At 42.9% G+C, this 20,061-nt stretch overlaps 1 protein-coding gene across 1 annotated transcript; it reads left to right on the top strand.

Annotated features, from left to right (window-relative positions):
• The first annotated feature begins 7,812 nt into the window (after positions 1–7,812).
• LOC127550451 (lipopolysaccharide-binding protein-like) lies at positions 7,813–19,929 on the top strand. The gene is made up of 12 exons (XM_051979406.1): positions 7,813–7,940; positions 8,020–8,083; positions 9,759–9,819; positions 9,951–10,042; positions 10,936–11,115; positions 11,724–11,783; positions 15,120–15,287; positions 16,602–16,669; positions 16,940–16,982; positions 17,438–17,501; positions 18,070–18,146; positions 19,646–19,929. Exons 1-12 carry the CDS (start codon positions 7,825–7,827, stop codon positions 19,685–19,687), a joined length of 1,035 nt encoding a protein of 344 aa, XP_051835366.1. The 5' UTR covers positions 7,813–7,824; the 3' UTR covers positions 19,688–19,929.
• Positions 19,930–20,061: the final 132 nt, after the last annotated feature.

The following is a 20,061-nucleotide window of genomic DNA, read 5'->3' as shown; positions in this document are numbered from 1 at the left end:
ACTCCATCACATCATACAGACCAGTAAGGTGTCCAAGCCTTCATTTTGTTGAGTGTCCTGAAGCACTGAGAAATTGTAACTTGCCCCTGACCACAGAGGAACTATCAGAGGCTACTCCATGTGTGTAGAGAAGTGGACTAGTGCTGGAGGGAAACAGTACAAATATTACTATGGCCAGTGAGAAGTGAGGGAACTAAGGCTCAGTGAGAATAAATAACTTGATCAAGATCACAGATTTAGATATTTCAATACAGGTCTACTGACTTCAAAATAGATTTGTTAAAAATATATTTCACCATGCTGTCTCTGCATATAACAACTAACACTTATTGCTGCCAAGTGAAAGACCCCATAGATATAAGACCAAAAAAAAAATGAATGAATTCTCTTTGTAAAAGACAAGAGACAGATTAAACAATCCTTAGAGATTCCTTCTAGATTTAATGTTGGTGATGGAAAATATCTATGTTTTTTATTTTTGTGGTTATATCTCCCTCTTTATTGATATAATGAATGAATGAACAAAAGGGGAAGAGGTACAGGGGCAGCTGAGGAAAGAGTAAATTTAAGGCTGAAGGGAAAGAGAAAGACTCTAGAAAGGCCAATGGCTGGCAGAATTCCTGATGGGAGGAGAAGGGACACAAACACTTCTACCTTACAGCTTAACTCCACCCTGGACCTCATTTATTCATAAAATGACCATTTAAATACTTATTACATAGAGAGTCAATTTTGTGTTAGATCCTGAAGGAAACTTCATTTATTTATTTATTTATTTTAAAAATAATGGTTTTTTATTTTCAAAATATATGCAAAGATAGTTTTCAACATTTACCTTGCAAAATCCTCCCCTAGAGAGCAAGTAATCCAATATATGTTAAACATATGCAATTTTTCTATACATATTTCCACATTTATCATGCTGCACAAGAGAAATCAGATCAAAAAGGGGGAAAAAAAGCAAAAAAAAGCAAACAAATAACAACAAAAAGGTGAAAATACTATGTTGTAAACCATATTTAGTCCCCACAGTCCTCTCTCTGGATGCAGGTGGCTCTCTCCATTATTAAAAAGAGCCACTTCCATTAGAGCTGATCATCACATAATCTTGTTGATGTATATAATGTTCTCTTGGTTCTATTCACTTTACTCAGCATTAGTTCATATCAGTCTCTCCAGGTCTCTCTGAAATCATCCTGCTGATCATTCTTACAGAATAATACTATTTAATTACATTCATGTACCATAAATTATTTAGCCATTCCCCAACTGATGGGCATCCACTCAGTTTGAAGGAAACTTTCTGCACCAACGTCCTATTTTTCCTTGGAATCATCCTTGACTTTCCTTCCTTCCTTGCCACCCATATCCAATCAGTTAACAAGTTGTTAATTCTATTTCCACAAGAGTTCTTGCATCTGTCCCTTCTCTCTAAGGAACAAGCTGCTTCCTTGGTTCGGGACCTCATTATCTCTTGCCTAGATAGGATAATGCCAGCATGGCAGCAGACATAGTAGAAAGTGTATTGATCTTAGAAAGATGAAAGACATGAAAGAGATCTCTCGCAGGCTCACATTGCTAAGGGCAAAGAGAACCCATGTCTTTTTTGTTTTCTCATGTATAAAATGGGAATGTGTAATAGCATCCTTGACACTGGTACCTATAGTACCCCTCCCATTGAAATTCATTGAAAAAATGGTTCCAACTATTATTGTATCTCCCAGTTGGTTTGGAAGTCTGGTCATATTATTCTCCTGCTCAAAAAATCTTTAGTGGTTTCTTATTGCCTCTAGGACAAAATACAGATTACTCTGAGATCACATCTCAGGCCTTCTACCTACTTTCCTAACTTTCTACGTACTTTATTTTTCCTGACTTAATTCATATTATTCCCTTCATGAATACTACATTCCGGCTAAGATGGAGTCCTCTCTGTTTCTCATTCTTGACATTCCATCTCTAGCCTTCATGGTTTCCCCAAGCTGTCTCTCTAATCAGCCCTCCATCACCAGCACAACCACCAGCACCACCAGCATCATCCAGGCCCCATCTGAAACCTTATCTCTCCCTGTCTGAAACCCTATCTCCCCTCTATCTGAAACCTTACCTTCCTCCAAGGCTCCACTCAAGTGCATTCCTTGAGATTCACCCCCCAGTCAATGCTCACCCTTTCAGTCCTTAAAAATTCCATTTCTTTATTGGTCTCTGGGGTATAATTTGCCTACCATCAGATAAGTTCTCCAGGGACCAGAGCTGTTTCATTTTGTATCCTGAAAGCCTAGAACAATGCTTTACACTCAATAAAGATTTGTTGAATTGAGGTATTGTATTGAGGACATACATATTTAAGTATTGAATTGTGGACATACAACAGTATGTCCTTTGTTCTTGAAGATGATTGTAATATCAGGAAAGTGAAGCCATGACCTGCAAGTTCATTGGATTTAAGTGAGAGAGAGCTATGCAAGGTTATCTGCCTCACTTTCCCTTCCAGAGCAATCTAGGTCTAGTGGTCAGATAGAGATAAAGATGAGTGGGCAGCTAGGTGTCCCAGTGGATAGAATACCAGCCCTGAAGTCAGGAGGATCTGAGTTCAAATCTGGCCTCAGACACTTAACACTCCCAACCTGTGTGATCCTGGGAAAAAAAAAAAAAAAAGAGTAGAGATGACCTTGGATGCAATGGGAGACCTTGACCTTTTTAAACTTAGGTATTCAACAGGTCTCAGTTTGATTGAGTCTGTACCTATTCAGAAATTAAGGCTGGCAAAGAATCTCCTCTTTCATCTAGTCCAAAAAAAAATCTAAATAAATAAATGGATATGGGAGAGGAAGACCCTCAGAGTTTCAAGCCAAAGCAGAAACAATTGCTATTTACATTCAATGTGAGTCACCTAGGACTCAAATAGTGACCAAATGAGACTTGGCTTAGGAATTGAGGTATTAGAGAGATACAAAGCAAACTGTTATTTGAGGTCTAAAGAAGAAAATTATTACTGGTAAGACTTGGGGAAATTATTGGATTAGGGAAAGCTTCCTGGAAAAGGTAGCATTTTGAGTTGGGCTTTAAAGGATGAGATGGAGCCAGGAAAAGAGAACATTCCAGCATAGGAGGTAGTAAAAAGTAGAGTATGCTAAGGATAAGGAACAAAGAAGACTCCATTTTTTTTTTAATTAAAGCTTTTTGTTTTCAAAACATATGCATGGATAATTTTTCAACATTGACCCTTGTAAAACATTGTGTTCCAAATTTTCCTTCCTACTCTCTCCTAGATGACAAGTAATCCAATATGTGTTAAACATGTACAATTCTTCTATACATATTTCTACAATTAGAAGACTCCCATCTTCACTGGAATGTAGCTAGAATGTTGAAATAGCAGAAAGAAATCACAAAAGATAACAAAGGCTAGAGCAATAAAGTAGTGCTAGACTGTAGAAGGCATTGAGTGCCAAGTTTACACTTATATATGATAAAATCATGGAAAGATTTTGACTTGAATGATGGGATCAGACCTGAAACTAAGGAAAAATCTTGCAGTGTGTGAAAGATAGATTGAAGATAGTAGAGAATGGAGGCAAGAAGATCTTTATCTGAAGGATGATTTGCCAAGAAGGGCTAGGCCAAAGTTCATCCACTGTCATGGGCTTACTCTCATCCCACTTTTTTTGGTCTCTGCTCTTTAGCTCAGCCTCCCTTTCACTTCCTTATTATGACATCCTGTCTTTCCAGCCCACCCCTCACCTTCTTGTTCTTCCACATAACTATATAACCCAAGGGCCAGAGAGCAGACTCCTATCCTCTCTCTGAAACTGTCCCAAGGTAAGGAGAAGGGGAAGCTCTGGCTAAGCCTCGGGGTGAGCTGGGCCTCTTGGGGGTATGTCTGGGTGTGTGTGTATCTATGTGTGCAGGACAAGGGTGGGCAGGAAGGGCAGAAATGCCATCTCATCTAGACCAGCTGCAACCAATACAGATGATGGGGAGAGAACTCCACTCAGCCCAACAGAAAAGGGAAAGTGTCTTGGGATCCTAATGGGTAGTTTGCATAGGGAAGGAATGCTATAAAAGGTTAAGCCCTCTTTTGAACAGCTTGCCTTTTAGTTCAGTTTTCTTCCCCAAACCCTCTTTGTGCTGGGCTAGCAGAGATAAATTCTATAGGCAGACTCTGGGCTAAGTCTCCCCAGGGTATAACCCAGACACAGGCAGAGGGACCTATGAAGGACTTCAAAGCACTTTGATACCTTTACTCTCAAAGAATGTTGATGGAGGTGAGAGTAGAGCATTCAATGCACAAAGAACTGATACAGAGAGAAAAAGATTTCAACCAAATTCTCTAAGCACTTATTAAGCATCTTCTGTGTGCAGGGCCCTTGGCACTGGGATATAGAAATGTATTTCCTTGAACAATGCTAAATCCTAGATCACAAAAGCTCTCATTTCTGTACAATAACAAGGTCTTTAGGTTTTTACAAAGTACTTTTCTTACAGAGGAAATCTGTGAGGCAGGGAATCCATGGATTATTATGCTCATTTTACAGATGAGAAAAATCAAAACTCAAGAAGAGAAAATGACTTTTTTCACTAACAAATCAACTTGAACTAAGTTCTTTGGGATTCAAGGCAAGGACTTTTATCTAGCTAGATCCCTCTCATAAGCCATGTACATAGATGAACATTGTGGGAGTTAGAGTTTAAAAAAGGAGAAATCAAGCAGAGATATTGGAATCAACATTTAGGGAAAGAGGAATCATTTGTAGTCATGAGCAATCAGGAAAGACTTCCAGGAGGAGGTGGGAACTTTCCACTTTTCACCTTACTCAGTAGAACATATGTTCCTCAAGAGCTGGGACTGTCTCAGTTTTGGCTTATATCCAGATCCTAGCACAGTGGCTGACACATAGTAAATACTCAGTAAATGCTTTTTGACCGAGTAATTGATATATTAAAGGAAAGGGAGAGTTTTCAACAGAGAAATATGATAGAATTGGGGTAAAAGTCTGGTGTGGGAAAGGGAGAGAAGGATGAGAACAAGGGACAAAGCAGTACAATTTGAAGTCTGTGAGAGAAATTTTGGGAAATATGGCTGAAAAGGGAAGACATAAAGGACTTTAAATAACAGGTTGTCTCCAACAGGGGGGGTACAAAACAGAGTACATGTAGAACTCTGTGATCTGTCAGTCTGTAGGGTAGGGATGTCCCTGAACATTTCTTTCATTTTCCAACCTCCATCCTTTGTTCAGGCTGTACCCCTCAGTTTAGAATATGCTCTTCCTTCTTCACCAAATCCCACCTACTCTTCCAACTCACATCTTTTTTTCTTTCCCTGCCCACTATGGAGCCCGGCTCCCTTCCCCTGATGGGATGACATGCTTCCTCTATTCAATTACGACTTAAGGAGGTTAGTCGTGCAACAGCCCGTTGCGTGTGCCCAACAGCTTTCCAACTTGGTGGGATCTGCCAAAGGTCTCACTCTACTAAGATAACTTTGAGAGCCCAACGTCATTTTCACAAGATGAAAAAATATTTGTTAATTGACTGTATGACTCCTTTGGCTGATATTCAATTTTTTCCACAATAAGATCTGGAGAAGTCTGAAGATGCTGTGGCTTCTACTGGTGTTGTTGGGGGTACACACGGAGGCAGTAACTCCTGGAATAAAAGTGAAGATCACCAATAAGGGCCTGGACTATGGTTAGTGCTCCACAATGGATGAGGAAGCTATGGTGCTGGGCAGGTGAAGAAGAGGTGATGGTTCTAATGGTTTCTATTGCAGGGAAGCAGGTTGGGATGGAGTTTCTGAAGTCGGCTATGCTGCATACGCCCATCCCAGACTACCAGAGTACCTACCCAGTGCCCATAATGGGATCTATGAGATATGAAGTGACAGGGTAAGAGGACGAAAATCAAGAGCCTTCCCACCAACTGTTCCCTGTAATCTCAGCCTTTCCTGATCTCCCAGCCTTCTCCTTCACTCCACTCAACTCCTTCCATGGATATCTGATTTTGTCCTTAGTTACCTTGCTTCCCCCTCCCTGACATTTCTCCTAAACACTCTAGGTTTTGATTAAAAACTCAAAAAATATCACAGTTGGAAGGAACATTTAAACAGAGAAGTTCTTACTTAGGCAGTGTGGTATAATAGAAATCTGCTGAAATTAATCAGGAGACCAGCCTCTTCCATTTATTTGTGTGGATAAGTCAAATAACCTCAGTTTCCTTATCTGTAAAATAGGCATAATAAGCTAAGGCTATCTACCCACATAGAGTTATTAGGAAGGGAATGTTTTATAAAACTTAAAGTACTATACACATGTGAATTCTTAGCATCTAATTCCCTTCTCCCTTCCCTATTTTACAAATGAGGAAACTGAGGTCATCAGAAAGCAAGCTTTCTACAATATCAAACAATAGGATTTGGAAATTCAAGCCCAGAGTACTCCTGTTTTAGTTGTCAAAATGAAATGAGGTAATATTTGTGAAGGGCTTAGTGCAGTGCCTGGCATGTAGAAGGCACTACATAAATGCTTATTCCCCACTCCTCTTTCCCTGCCAAGATTCCTGGATTATCTGCTCGTACTGCCATTAACTAGCTTTATAACCCTTCCCTTCTCTAGGAAATGGGAATCTGGCCTAGATAATAATGTCTAGAGTTTTATTTATGATATTTATTTATGATATTCTGTGTTCCCTATTCTAAGGATCTTCAATGTTCTTCATTCTATGATAGTTCAAAATATTTAACGGCCTCAAATTCTCTTCCTGGGAGATGTCCCAGGAAAGGGTTTGTTAATAATTGAGGCTGAGGGATAGGGGAGACCCTTTGGGACGGGCTGGGCCAAGAAAGTGAACTTCAGCTGGTACTTTCCTACAGGATCCAGCTCCAGAATATAAGTTTGGGGGAACCTTCGGTTGCCTTTGTTCCCGGCTCAAAGTTCAATCTGTCCCTGGGACCTGCAGATGCTGAAATCTATGCTAACTGGTCTATGAAGGTATCATTCATGTAAGTACTTTGGAGGGATGTTGGCCGGGGCTGAGCTGAGCCACTCCAATCCCCACTCCTACTTTTGTCCTTGATCTTCCTTTTCCTGACGATAGACCTATGCCTAATTCCCCCACCCCAGGCTTCCAGTCCTCAAAGAGCATGGACCAGGTGGGAACCATCTTGTCCAATTTCTCCCCTCCTTCTCTCCTACCTCAGGATCAGATAACAGAAACTTAGAAAGAGGAACACTTTGCTAAGGTCACCCATTAAATAACGGCGGACCCAAAATTTTAACAACAGGATTCTGGATTCAAGGCCCGGGCTTTTCCACTCGCATCTTCCTTTGCCCGGGAATTCCTAAGCTTCCCAAAGCCCAGCCTTTTGGAGGTATCCCTGCCTCAGAACCCTCTCCATGGCTCTGGCGTTGGGTTCGTGTGGATTAATAATTGAAAGAAAGAGACTTTAGAAATCATCTGATCGAATCCCATCATTTTAGAGAGAAGGGCCAAAGGACATTTAAGGCGTTTAATGACTTTTTCCGTGCTTTGGCCAAATTCTGTCCGGCCTTCACGGTCCAGCTCATGTCTCGCCACGTCTTCCCTCGGAGCCGTCGGTGATCAGTGAGGGCTGGGGCAAGACCCGAGGTCCGACAGATTGTTTCCTGCGAGAATCTGGCCGCCCCAAACGTGGGGGAAGCCTCAGTGGGCGGCTGCTGCTCTCTGGCGGCCACAAGCGGGACTGCTCCCGAGGCATTTCTGTCTGCGCGCTGCCTCCCTCACCTCTCCCGTTCTGTCCCGCCCTGCAGAAGGGACAAGGCAAAACTCAAGCTGAGCCTGGGGGGCATGATGCTGAACGTAGGAGTGGAGGTGAGCCAGAATGCCAATGGATTATCCGTGAGCCTTGCAGACTGCAGCTTCCACACTGAGCGCGTCAACGTCATCTTCTCTGGGGGGATGAGGTAAGGACAAGGCTGGGGGGCTGTCCCGGGACAGGGAGAAGGTGTCAGGCTCACACGGTCGTCTCTTCCCTCCCCATAGCTGGCTCTATAAACACTTCACTGGAACCGCGAGCAATTCCATTCGACAGAAATTGGACAGCACGGTGAGGTTCTACTGCAACCCCATCACAAAAAACCACCTCAAGCCCTTCCTCCTCCCCAAGACCATCTTTTCCACAACCCAAGCTTGTTCCCCTCTCATCTCTAGACCCCCCTCCCATTTTCTTTTTTGCTCATCTAAGTGCCCACCTTCTCTTTCCTTCCTTTTCAATCTTGTCCCCTTTCTAAGACCCAATCCTTCTCCCAAGCCTCACCCAATCCCATGGGACTTGCCTAGTTTGTCTGGGAAATGTCTTTTGATTTTGTTACCTCTTTCTAGCTGGAAAGGCAGCTAGTGCAAAAGCAAGCTCTCAGTTAATAATTGGTATCCCTAGTGAAATCATATATACTTCTGGGCCTGTGGCTGCCTTTGTAAAATCAGCAATTTAATTCAACAAACATTCATTCAGCAAATGCTGCTGCTGCTGGGAAATAGGGATATGAAGACAAAAAGGCAACAGCTCTGACACCTACTTTTTTTTTTTTTTCTGAAGCAATTGGGATTAAGTGACTCACCCAGAGTCACACAGCTAGGAAGTGTTAAATGTTTGAGATCAAATTTGAATTCAGGTCCTCCTGAGCTACCCAGCTGTCCCCAGACACCTACATTCTAAAAGAGATAGGGAAACTAGGGAAGAAAGAGACACCTGATCATATAATTATAGCGCATCTACAGAGACAGAGTGAGACAAAGAAAGAGAGAGGAGAGAATAAAGAGATACAGAGACATAGAGAAAGTAAGAGAGAGAGAAAGTAGACAGAGTCAGAGAGAGAAAAGTAGGGAGAGGGAGACAGAGGGAGAGGGAAGAGACTAAGACGGACAAAGTCACAGAAACAGAGAGAGAGAGAGGCAAAGAGAGACAGAGTGACAAAGATACACAGAGAGAAGGGAGAGACAGAAACAGAGACAGAGAGAGATGGGAGGAAGGATACAGAATGAGAGAGACAGATAAAGAAAGACACAGAGAGACAGACAGAGGGGAGAAAGAGAGATGGAAGGAAGGAGATAGAGACAGAATGAGAGAGAAAAAGCAAGCAGAATCAGAGAGAAAGGAGAGAAAGAGAGAGACAGAGACAGAGACAGAGAGAGACATGGAGAGAGACACAGGGAGACAGAGAGGCTCACAGGCAAAGAAACAGAGACAGAGAAAAGGGAGAAAGACAAAGAAGCAGAGAGAGCAGAGAGAGAGAGGAAGAGAGACGAGGGGTAGAAAGGAGGAGGAGAGAGGCACAGAGAAGACAGGGAAAGGCAGAAAGAGATAGAGACAGAGAGAGCACTTAAGGGGACTTTGTGAAGATCAAAAAAGGCAATATATAGAAAAGTGTTTTGTAAACTTTAAGGCAGCAAAGTAGGAATTATTGCTATTTATTATTGCTCTCTGCCAACGTCAGGTTCACACCTTCCCTCATCTCCAGTGGTCCCCTCTGTTTACCTACTCACTACCCCACTCCTGTCCGTTCCTTGCCCTCCAGACAGGAAAGGTGCTATATGGAAGAAGGACTGAATGTAAAAACCCTGAGTTCAGAGTTCTGGGGATGGGATTCTGTGGACAGAAGGAACCAGATCAAGGGGCCAGCCAAGTGTCCAGGCAGGAACTGATGCCAAGGAGGGGTAGAGTCGGTGAAACTATCTATCTCACAGTCAAACTTCCTAAAATGTTTCCCTTTCTCCTTGTCTAGGTGTGTGAAGAGATAGGGAAGTCAATGGGATCTCTGGAAAGAAAACTACAGAACGTCCCAGGTCAGGAGGCACCAGGAACCTGCATCTGGGAAGGAGAGGGGTGGGGAGAGAGACATGAGCTGTCAGTGGAAATACTAAGATGGGCTGGAATCTAGGATCACAAGGTGGTTCTTTCTTGCTCTGATTCCCAGAATACAGCCATATAAGCTCCCTCATAGACTGGGATTATTCAATAGCAGCAGCACCACTGATTACAGAACAAAGCATTGAAGTGGACTTTAAGGTAATCTCTCTTCCTATAATCCTTGCTCTCTTTTCCTTCCTACATCCTTCCTATTCTTTTCATACTTCTCCCAATCCTTGTTCTGCCTTTCCTTGCTCTGTCCATCTTCATTCTATCATTAACATCCTCCTCTCTCCTTCCAACCCTCTGACTCTTCTTCCTCATATTCCCTTTCTGCAAAGCATCACACTTTCCTCCACATTCTCTCTGAGAGGCCAAAGAAATTGTTCCCATTTTGCTGATGGCAAGAAGCCAAATAGAACCAAGTAACTAATCCAAGATTCCATAGCAAATCTGTAACATATCTGGGTCTCCCAGGCCACTTCTTTTTCTTCCAGCTTTCCTTTCCTAAGAATGCCTTTTATTGTCCCATCAAAAGGCACATGAATACTCACTTTAGTGGGTCTGAGCACTCTAAAACCCTAATTTGTAATACATAACATATAAATAAAAATTTAAAAATGGATAAAATAAGGGGGCTGGATCAAAATCCCTTCCAGTTCTGATCTTCCGTGGTTTTGCCCTAAGATCTCTTCCAGATCTAACATACTAGAATTCTACTAAGCCCTTATGCGCTGACCCACATGAGGAAAGACAGAGAGATTTCTGCATGGGGTAGTGATTTTGACTCTGAGAGTCTTTGATTCTTAAACACTTTACCTTTTCTCCACCTACTACTATTGTTTGGGTTTCAGGATTCCACATGATCAGGGATAATTAGCTTTATTTCACTGAGAAGCAACATGACGCCAAAAAAGGGATGTATGCGGCAAGAGAATGGCCCAGTTGGGACTAGACTTTCCTCACAGAGGGCTCGACTGGACACAGTATTCCCTACTCAGTTTCCCTGTCCTGTCCTTCCTTTCTCCTCCCCATTCTTTCTCCTGTCCCAGGGTGAATTCTTCAACCCGGCCGGCCCCCAGGAAGTCCCAGACTCCCCCGCTCCATTCTCGCTCCCGGAACAGAATGACAGAATGCTGCTCTTCGGGGTTTCGGAGTTCGTGCCCAACTCCGCGGCCTTCGTTTATTATAGGGCGGGGGCGCTGTCCTGCAACCTCACAGATGATAGCAAGGCAAGAGGGAGGGGCTGGGTGCATGGGAGCAAGAGGAGACGGGCTAGAGAGGATTGAATGACAGCTAAAAATTGGGGGTGGAGCTAAGGACTGATGGGAGGAACATGAGTGACACATACGGTCTGGGGGTGGAACCAAAGCAGCATCTATCGGATAATGAGCCTAGGATTGGGAAGAAGGGCGGGACTAAAGAGCGCGACTAGAAGGAAATGAGGGTGGGGCTAACGCTGGAGGCAGGATCAGGCAGAAATAGGCGGAGCTAGAGTAACAGGAGTGACAGCTAGCTGAGGTTGGGGCCAAGAGTGGAGGTGGGACTAGGCAGGCAGTAACAACAGTTTATGAAAGGTCTTCTAAACGTAGTGATAAGCGCTAGTGACGCTCTCAGACCAATGAGGGAGATGACATGCAAACTCCTATGGACAAACAGGATAAATTGGGGCGGGGGGGGGGGGGTCTCTGAAGGAAGGCCCCGAGACTAGGGAGCATTTTGGAAAGGCTTCTTGCAGAAGGCGGACTTTAACTGGGACTTGAAGGAGGGTAGGAGGGGTTAGGGGACCGCGAGTGACAGCTAGCTGGGCTGAATATGGGACCTTCCTCCGTCTTCCCAGATCCCGGAGCAGTTTCCCATCCGTCTCAACACCCAGAGCTTCAAACTCTTCGCGCCTGAGGTAAGCGCCATCTATTTTGTCTCTCAGGCTGGAAATAGAAACTGTTTCCCACACCCTTGTAGTCTCCCTTAGGTCCAGAACTGGGACTGCCCGGCACGCACACCAGCCACAGGGAATTCTCCCCCCAAACGTTTCTTTTTGTTGGGATACAGACAGGAAACCCTGTTATTTATCCAGAGGAACTGAGTATTGCATATGAAAGATATATCAGCAAGCATTTATTAAACACCTATGTGCCTGGAGTACAGGGGGTGCCTAATGGGAGATAAAGAAAGGGAAGGTGGAAAGATAAAGGGGAAAAAGTGTTCTTACTCAAAAGCTCACAGCCTAATGGGGGAGAAAATATGCCAATAGCAATATACAAATAAGAACTGATAAGTAGGATGGTTTAACATCTCTCTCTACATAAATATTTGTGTTTAATGGTAGCTACGGCGGGGGAGAAAAAAGGAAAGAAAAAAGAAATATGATAACTTTATTATATATTTAAAAGGAATAGAAAATGGTACAGGATCTTTTTAAAAATTCTATGTTATAGAAATACTTGTTTTATTAAGTTCAGAGTAAAATAAAAAAAACTTTTCAAGAAAAAACTAGATAAATTATCGACAAGACTGGTTAAGACTGGATAAATTATAGATAATCACAGCAGAAAAGTGCTAAGATTAAGGAAGATAGGGAAAGGCTTCTTGAAGCAGGTGAGATTTTAATTGGAATTTGGAGGAAGATGAGGAACCGAGGAGGTCAGGAGGTAGAGATGAAGAGGGAGACCATTCCAGGCATGGGTGATGAGCAATAAAAATTACCAGAGTAGAGAGATGGAATGTCTTGTTTAAGGAATTGTAAGGAAGCCAGTATTACTGGATTAAAAAAATATGTAAGGGAGAGTAAAGTATAAAAAGACTAGAAAGGTAGGAAGAGGGCTAAGTTGAAAAAGACTTTTAAGAGACAGAAGTGGAAGGAACCTTAAAGACCATCTTCTTTTAAAAAAACATATTTCAATAGTATTTTATTTTTCCAATTATATGTAAAGGTAGTTTTCAGCATTCGTTTTTTTTTCTTTTTTCTCCTTTCACTATTTATTTTTTTTAGAAAAGAGTTTTATTTTTCAAAATCCATACAAAGATATTCCTCAACATTCACCCCTGAAAAATCTTGTCAACATTAATTTTCGTAAGATTTTGAGTTCCAAATTGTTGTTCTTTCTCTCCCCTTTACCTCTTCACTCCCCAAGACAGCAAGCAATCTGATATAGGTTATACATATATAATCATTTAAAATATTTCTATATTAGTCATGTTGTGAAAGAAAACCAGAACAAAAGGAGGAAACCATGAGAAAGGGAAAAAAAGTGAAAATAGTATGCTTTGATCCTACTTCAGTCTTCCTTGTTCTCTCTGGGTGAACATTTTCCAACCCAAATCTATTGGAATTGTCTTGGATCACTCCATTGTTGAGAAGAGCTAAGTCCATCATGGTTGATCATCACACAGTTTTGTTATTATTGTGTACAATGTTCTCCTAGTTCTGCTTACTTTACTCAGTCTCAGTTCATGGTAAGTCTTTGCAGGTTTTTCTGAAATAGCCTGCTCATCATTTCTTATAGCATAATATATTCCATTACCTTCACATATCCCAACTTATTCAGTCATTCTGCAATTAATGGGCATCCACTGAATTTCTAAATTCTTGGCACTACAAAAATTGCTGCCACAAACACTTTTGCATATGTACCAACTCTTTTTAAAAATTCTTCAGAATTCCCTGAAGTCACATACTGTCAGAACTAGGGCTTGAACCTTGTTTTTCCTGTCTAGGTTCCTCTTTGCTAATTTACATAGCTTCTCTTCATTTGACAAAGAAGGAAACAGGTTCAGAGATGGAAACTAACTTGCCAAAGATTCAAAAATCATGCTCCATAAGACTTGACTGAGGGAACTAGAATTTAGACAAGAGAATTTTAGGGAACATGAAGCTGTCTTCAGGTATTTGAAGGACTCTATTTTTTTTTTTAATTTCAAAGGTATTTAATTTAGAATCAATGTTTAGTTTAACAAAGTAATTTAGCTCAACACTTCTAAAGAATTAAGTCCATCCTCTCTCAGATATCCCATTGGGATATCAACAAGTTCAAAAATAGAACTCATCATCTATCATTTTTGATTGAGGTTTGGTAGTTTTCTTCTTTATTAAATTTTTTTGCTGTTTTCTTTATATTTTATTTTTTCTTAATTACATGTAAAATTTTAATATTAAAAAAGGCTCTCCCTTTGAGCCAGGAGTGGGATGTTTGGGAGCACCAAAGACAAATTTATTTCCTTTTTTCCCTCTCTCCCCTTTTCCCCTCTTGAGAAGGCAAGCAATTTTATATAGATTATACAAGCACAGTCAAGCAAAATGCATTTCTATATTAGCCATGTTGTAAAAGAAAACAGATAAAAAATAATCCTCGCAAAACATAAGTTAAAAAAAAAAGATGTGCTTTGATCTGCATTCAGATTCCATCAGTATCCACAATGTTTTTAAATTAAACCCAAGGTAGGAATTTACCTGACAATGTCCTCCCACCCCCCCACCCCCATTTATTTATTTGTTCATGTGCTGAATGTCCAATTTTGGACAAACTACTTAATAGCTCAGTTCCCAAGTAACTAAGACTGTAGTTTAAAAGAGGGTTGAAAGTGAAAAATATATACATATAGCATTCACCTCCCTGATAAAATCATAGATTCAGACCTATTTTTCCCAAAACATGCGTAATAATAAGATGCAGTGTGAATCAGTTTTCTGTTCTCCACTCTTGACACTGCTTAAGGAGCTCTGGAAACTGCTTCCCAGAAGTCAAATCTCAGGTTCCGACTATTAGAGTTTCATTCCTTTGGATCATAACATCGCAGAACTTAGAGCTGGAAGGGACCTGAAGATCATCTAGTCTGCCTCTTTACTTTACAAATGAGAAAATTCAGGTCTAGAGAGATAGTTACTTGCCCTAGCTCACTCAGTCAGAGCTGAGATTGGAACTGAGTTTAGAGTTTTTCTAGCCAAGATCAAATAAGAGCAGCACACTGAGGATCACGCGCCCTGCCGTGTGAATTCCAGGGGGTTCATTCTCTCCCCTTGAGCCAGGAGTGGGATGTTTGGGAGCACCAAAGACAAACTACCTGCGAGTGCTGTCCCTGTCCCACTCCCACCTCCTACCAATGGCTTCCTATGGCCCCTAGGACAGAGTAAAGGGGAGGGCAAGCTCACCATGAGCTCTTTTCCTACACATCTCTCCAAATGTTAGAGCTTATTAACCTGCTTGTCTCTTCTTCCATCTCTGTACCCCACATCCAGCTCCAGAAGCGATTCCCAAACACACCAATGGCCCTGAAGGTCTTTGCTAGACTTCCCCCCAGACTGCACATTCAATCCAGCTGTGTGCAGCTACGGTTTCCTGGAGCAGTCCAGGCCTTCGTTCTGCCCAAGGGATCCTCAGAAGTACCGGTTTTCCTGTTGCATGCTGTGAGTAGGCCCCAGCCTCTGGGGACATGGCCCTCCCTTTTACAGACTGACCCCATGTATTGGTTTCTCGCTCAGCCTTAGCCTTTCCTCAAAATTCTTTATTTTACTAATAAGAAAAGTGAGATTCAAGGAGATTCAAGTGATTTGTAGTGTGTAGACAAGATCTGAAATCAGAACCAATGTCTTTCCAGTGTGTCATATTGCCTCCCTTTTCCCCCACCATTTCTCTGTCCAGGGCATTTTCTCCAGCACAGATTAATTAGGCAACAAGATTCACACACAGGAAATGAAGCAAGATCAACACGGGATGGAGAGGAGACATAGATTATAAGGTTCAGGATATGAAAACTATAGGAATTCTAAGAAGAGAGAGCTTCCTTAGGACTTGAGTAGTGTTATCTACTGGATGAAGTGGAATGGTAGTCTGGGGGCTGAAGATTGGGTAGTCTGTGAAGAGAAGGAGAGGAGGGGTCAGGAAATTTCATGTGGGAGGAGGAGAATGTTTGGATGAGAACAAGGAGAAGAGGGCAGTGGAAGGACTGGTTTGGGCTCTTCTGTGTTGTTCACTTTCGCTGTCCCAGGGTCAGTCTTCCATTCCTGGGTTGGGCTGAATTCCTAGAGTAGAATTTTTTTTTTTTTTCCATGAGGCAATTGGGGGTAAGTAACTCACCCAGGGTCACACAGCCAAGAAGTGTTAAGTGTCTGAGACCAAATTTGAACTCAGGTCCTCCTGACTTAAGGGCTGGTGCTCTAAGCACTGTGCCACCTAGAGTAGAAATTCTTAAACTGAAATTCGTGAACTTAAAAAAAAAATTGATAGTATTTTTTCCTTTAAAAATTATAATTATAGCTTCACTGCCCCAGGGCCAGTCCTCCATTCCTGGATTGGGCTAAATCCCTAGAGTAGAAGTATAATAATAGCTTTTATTTTTCAAAATACATGCAAAGATAGTTCCGAATTTTCCAAAGTGTTCCAAATTTTTCTCCCTCCTTCCCTGCCTCCACCTTTCCCCAGACTGCAAGTAATTCAATATAAGTTAAATATGTGCAATATCTTTAAACATATTTTCACATTTATCATGGATAGCTATATTTCAAAACATCAATCCTATATATTTTATTTTAAGTGTCTGGTTTCACCAGATTGTTAAAGGGGTCCAATTACAGAAAAAAAGGTTAAGAAGCCCTGCCCAAGAGGAACACCACTTCCACTGAATTTACTTCTTTGTGGAACCCACTTGGCTGGTATGGAAAGGGCAGGGGCTAGGGACACTTGGGGAGGGGCCAGGTTTTGAACTAGGATCTCCTTGGCAGGATATCAACGTCACAGCCCAAATCTTTGTTTCCGGAAAGAATATTTCGGCCAATCTGACACTGACAAAGTGAGTCCTCTCTACTTCCTCCATGATTAGATGTTTCCCCAATTCCTGAAGGGGGTGGTTCCAGGTTTGGGTAGGGATGCAGGTGGGAGGGTAGGGAGGTAGATGGGATATTCTAAACTGCATCACAATGGGAGAGAAGAATAAACTGAATTGGGGTAAGGAAGTGGAGGGTACTGGTTCTATTTGTCTTGCCCCACCTCAAGATGGGACCCTAGCACTCCTTCAAGTCTGGGATATAGACAGATTCTCACCCTTGCCCTCTTCCTACAGCTGCAACCTGACCCTGGCTCACTCAGAAGTGGGGGCCTTCTCGGTAAGTGCCTCATGTCTCTGAGTCAGGGAATCAGGAGGACCCGTGATTACCCCCCTTAATTTCTCAGGTTTAGCAGGCATGCAAACCCTGCCCCACATCTGGGTCTCTCTTGGCATTTTCTCCCTGGAGAAGTAAGGAAAGATTATGTTTCTGAAGTTTCTCCTACAGCTAGTCAAGGGCGGGATTTGGAGCAGTATTAGGCCTGATAGGCTGGGGGCAGGATATAGTCCCCCTATACCCCTTCTTCTCCTGCTTCTCTACTTTCCCTATCTTCTCCTAGCTCATAGAAAGTTAGAGCTGGAAGGGCCCTCAGAATGTAGACTGTTTAATCTAAAAGGGACCACTGCCAGGCCCATCCCATTGTTCTTGCATTCTACCTCCATTTCTTGCATTTCATTTTACCCCATTCTTTGGTCCTTTCTCCTATGGCCTTTCATATTTTCCCATCTTCCCAGGTTAACAAACTGGAGACTTTGTTGAACGCTTCCCTGAAGTCAGTCATACTGCCTCAGATCAACAGTGAGTTCCCACCTCTCTCCCTGATAGGTTCCCTATTCCAGGAAAATGTTAATAAATAATAATAGAAATAATCTCAAACCACATTTGGAATTTTGTCCCTGGCAAGGGACTAGAATCAATTCTCACATCTGTTCTCACTCTCACAATCTTGGGAGGGGAGACCAATCAGAGTTTATCAATCCCATTTTACAGATGAATGTGCCTTGCTCAGTGTCACTTGGTGGCTCAATGGCTGAGCTGATATTCTTGCCCAAGTCACTTGTCTTGCAAGAGCCTCCAGGGAGTAGGGGTGGGGGAAGATTAGAGACGGAGGGATGGAGAATCACTGAAGAAAAAGAAGGAAAGAAAGATGGGGAGAACATAACTGACCAGAGGTGTAGGTGTAGCTCTCCCACGACAGAGAATCTGCTCTCTGTATTCTCATGCCAGGGGAAGCCCCCTGAGAAGCCACTGAAGTTAGGGACTCCATGAATAGTTGGCAGAATCCAGGTAGATCTTAATTGGGTTTAGTGTATGAGGCTCTGGGTTGAGGTTGGAGAACAGAAAAAACCTTATAGTCTTTCCCCAGGAAAATTCAACGAAGGCTACCCACTGCCCACTCTGTACAAGACCAGCCTTAAAGATCCAGTCATCAACATCCAGGAGGTGGGTACAGTCTTAATCCCCTTCCCAGTTCCTACATCACAGGGATCAGCAAAATTCCCAGAGCATCCTCATCATTTCTTCCTTTTCAGGGCCCGGGGCGGGGGGGGGCGCGGAGGAGGGAGAAGAGGGAGAAGGGGGAGGTGGAGTGGTTCACTGCACTGTATAGTATAGAACCAACGCCTTTACTTGCTACTGCTCATCTTTGCCCAGCCCCTTCTGCTTTGGCTTCAATTCTACCCTTTCATGGCTTGAGTGATTTGGGGTAAGTGTCTTTTCCTTTCTGAGCTTCCTTTTCCTCATCTGTAAAAGGAAAAGGTGGTGTTCACATCCCTAAGAACCTCTGCACTCAGACACTTTGGGCCTTCTAGTCTAAATTTCCCTTTAATCCTCTGTTTTCAGGTCTCTCTCCATTCAAAGGCTCCTTCTACTTATAACATTCTGTTTGATTCACACATTCCCTTCTAGCTTTGACACGCCACCAGCTTGGAGTACAACGTTCTTTTTCTTTCTCTCATGTTCTGGTTCTCTCACTCAGAAAGAAACCTCCAGGAACCTGAAGAGGTCTAGTCTTGTTATCAGGCTATAGGAGCCAAGTAGGAGGGAGACTTTGATAAATAAGCAGCCCTGTGAGTGGGATGGACTGCCATGAGATGCAGTTCGTTCCTTGCCATGGGAAATTTTCCAGTGGATGCTGGGTGATCCCACTCCATCCCCTATCATTACTGGGGGGGAGGGGGGAAATGTAGAGTGCCGGTCCTAGAGGAGAGGGTGGAGGCTACAATGTACCAGGGGCCTTTCTGGTTCTGTATGAAGAGCCACGGAAAGGGCTGTTTCTTTGAAGGCCCCTGGGTAACCTTGTGACCACCCTGCTAAGAGCTAGAGCTGGGACAGCCCTCTTGTTCAATCCCACTTGCCCAGAACCATACAGGTATCAATCCAGTCCCCTTAATGAGTGACTGGTGTGGTTTGTCATTTCCTTCTCCAGTTTATTTTATAGATGAGGAAATTAGGGTAAAGTTAAATGACTGGCCCAGGGTCATCCGACTAGTAACTGAAGCCTGATTTGAATTCAGATCCTAGGCAGCTAGGTGATATAGGGGATAGAGCACTGGGCCTGGAGTCAGGAGGACCTGAGTTCAAATCTAACATTGGACTCCAATTAGCTAGATGACCCTGGGCAAGTCACTTAATCCTATTTGCCTCAGTTTCCCCATTTGTAAAGTGAGCTGGAGAAAGAAATGGCAAACCCCTCCAATATCTTTGCCAAGAAAACCCCAAAATGGGGTCATGGAGAGTTGGATATGACTGATGCAAATCATAAACAATTTCCTGACTCCAGCCTGGTGCTCCATCTACTGCATCACCCAGCTGCCCACTATCCCCCAGGGATTCACACTTAGGGCTTTTACCTCTAAATTTGGAGGCACTGGGAACATAGGAGAGTGTGACTAGAGAACCTCTTCCCCATTTCATTGACTGAAGGATTTTTGTTTCTGCAGGGCTTTTTGGTTATTGCCACAGATGTCCTTTATGGAGCCTGACCTAGGCCTGCTACCTGCTCCCGAAGATCCATCCCTAAAGTGGTTCCTGCCTGTGTTGGGTCACTATCCCCCTTCAGCTGTGTCTGATCCCCTTCCTCTTTTGTAGGGATTCTGATTCCTACAGGAGCCAGTCTTCTGGGCTGGAGGTAGGAGAGACTGTGGGGGCCTGAGGCTCCGTTCCAGAAGTTCATGCCCTCAGTTATCTATCAGATGCTGCTCTTGGGAATAAATATTTTACCAAACTGCTGTTCTCCTTGAACTCTTCATTTAAACTCTGAAAGGGCCCACTATGCTACAAGGAGCCTTGTGGTTGGATGTCTGTAAGAAGATAATCTGACTCTAGCCCTCTAAGCTTGAAGGGGACCCTAAGGTGC

Source organism: Antechinus flavipes, chromosome 2, assembly GCF_016432865.1.
Source record: "Antechinus flavipes isolate AdamAnt ecotype Samford, QLD, Australia chromosome 2, AdamAnt_v2, whole genome shotgun sequence".
Taxonomy (NCBI): Eukaryota; Metazoa; Chordata; class Mammalia; order Dasyuromorphia; family Dasyuridae; genus Antechinus; species Antechinus flavipes.
Note: the sequence above shows the minus strand (reverse complement) of the source record. Positions and strands in the feature narration are given on the sequence as shown.

Coding starts and splice junctions, on each gene's coding strand:
- LOC127550451 (XM_051979406.1), top strand. CDS start 7,825: ATGATGCTGAACGTAGGAGTGGAGGTGAGCCAGAATGCCAATGGATTA. Junction 8,084..9,758: donor GACAGAAATTGGACAGCACG/GTGAGGTTCTAC, acceptor CTCCTTGTCTAG/GTGTGTGAAGAGATAGGGAA. Junction 11,784..15,119: donor TCAAACTCTTCGCGCCTGAG/GTAAGCGCCATC, acceptor CCCCACATCCAG/CTCCAGAAGCGATTCCCAAA.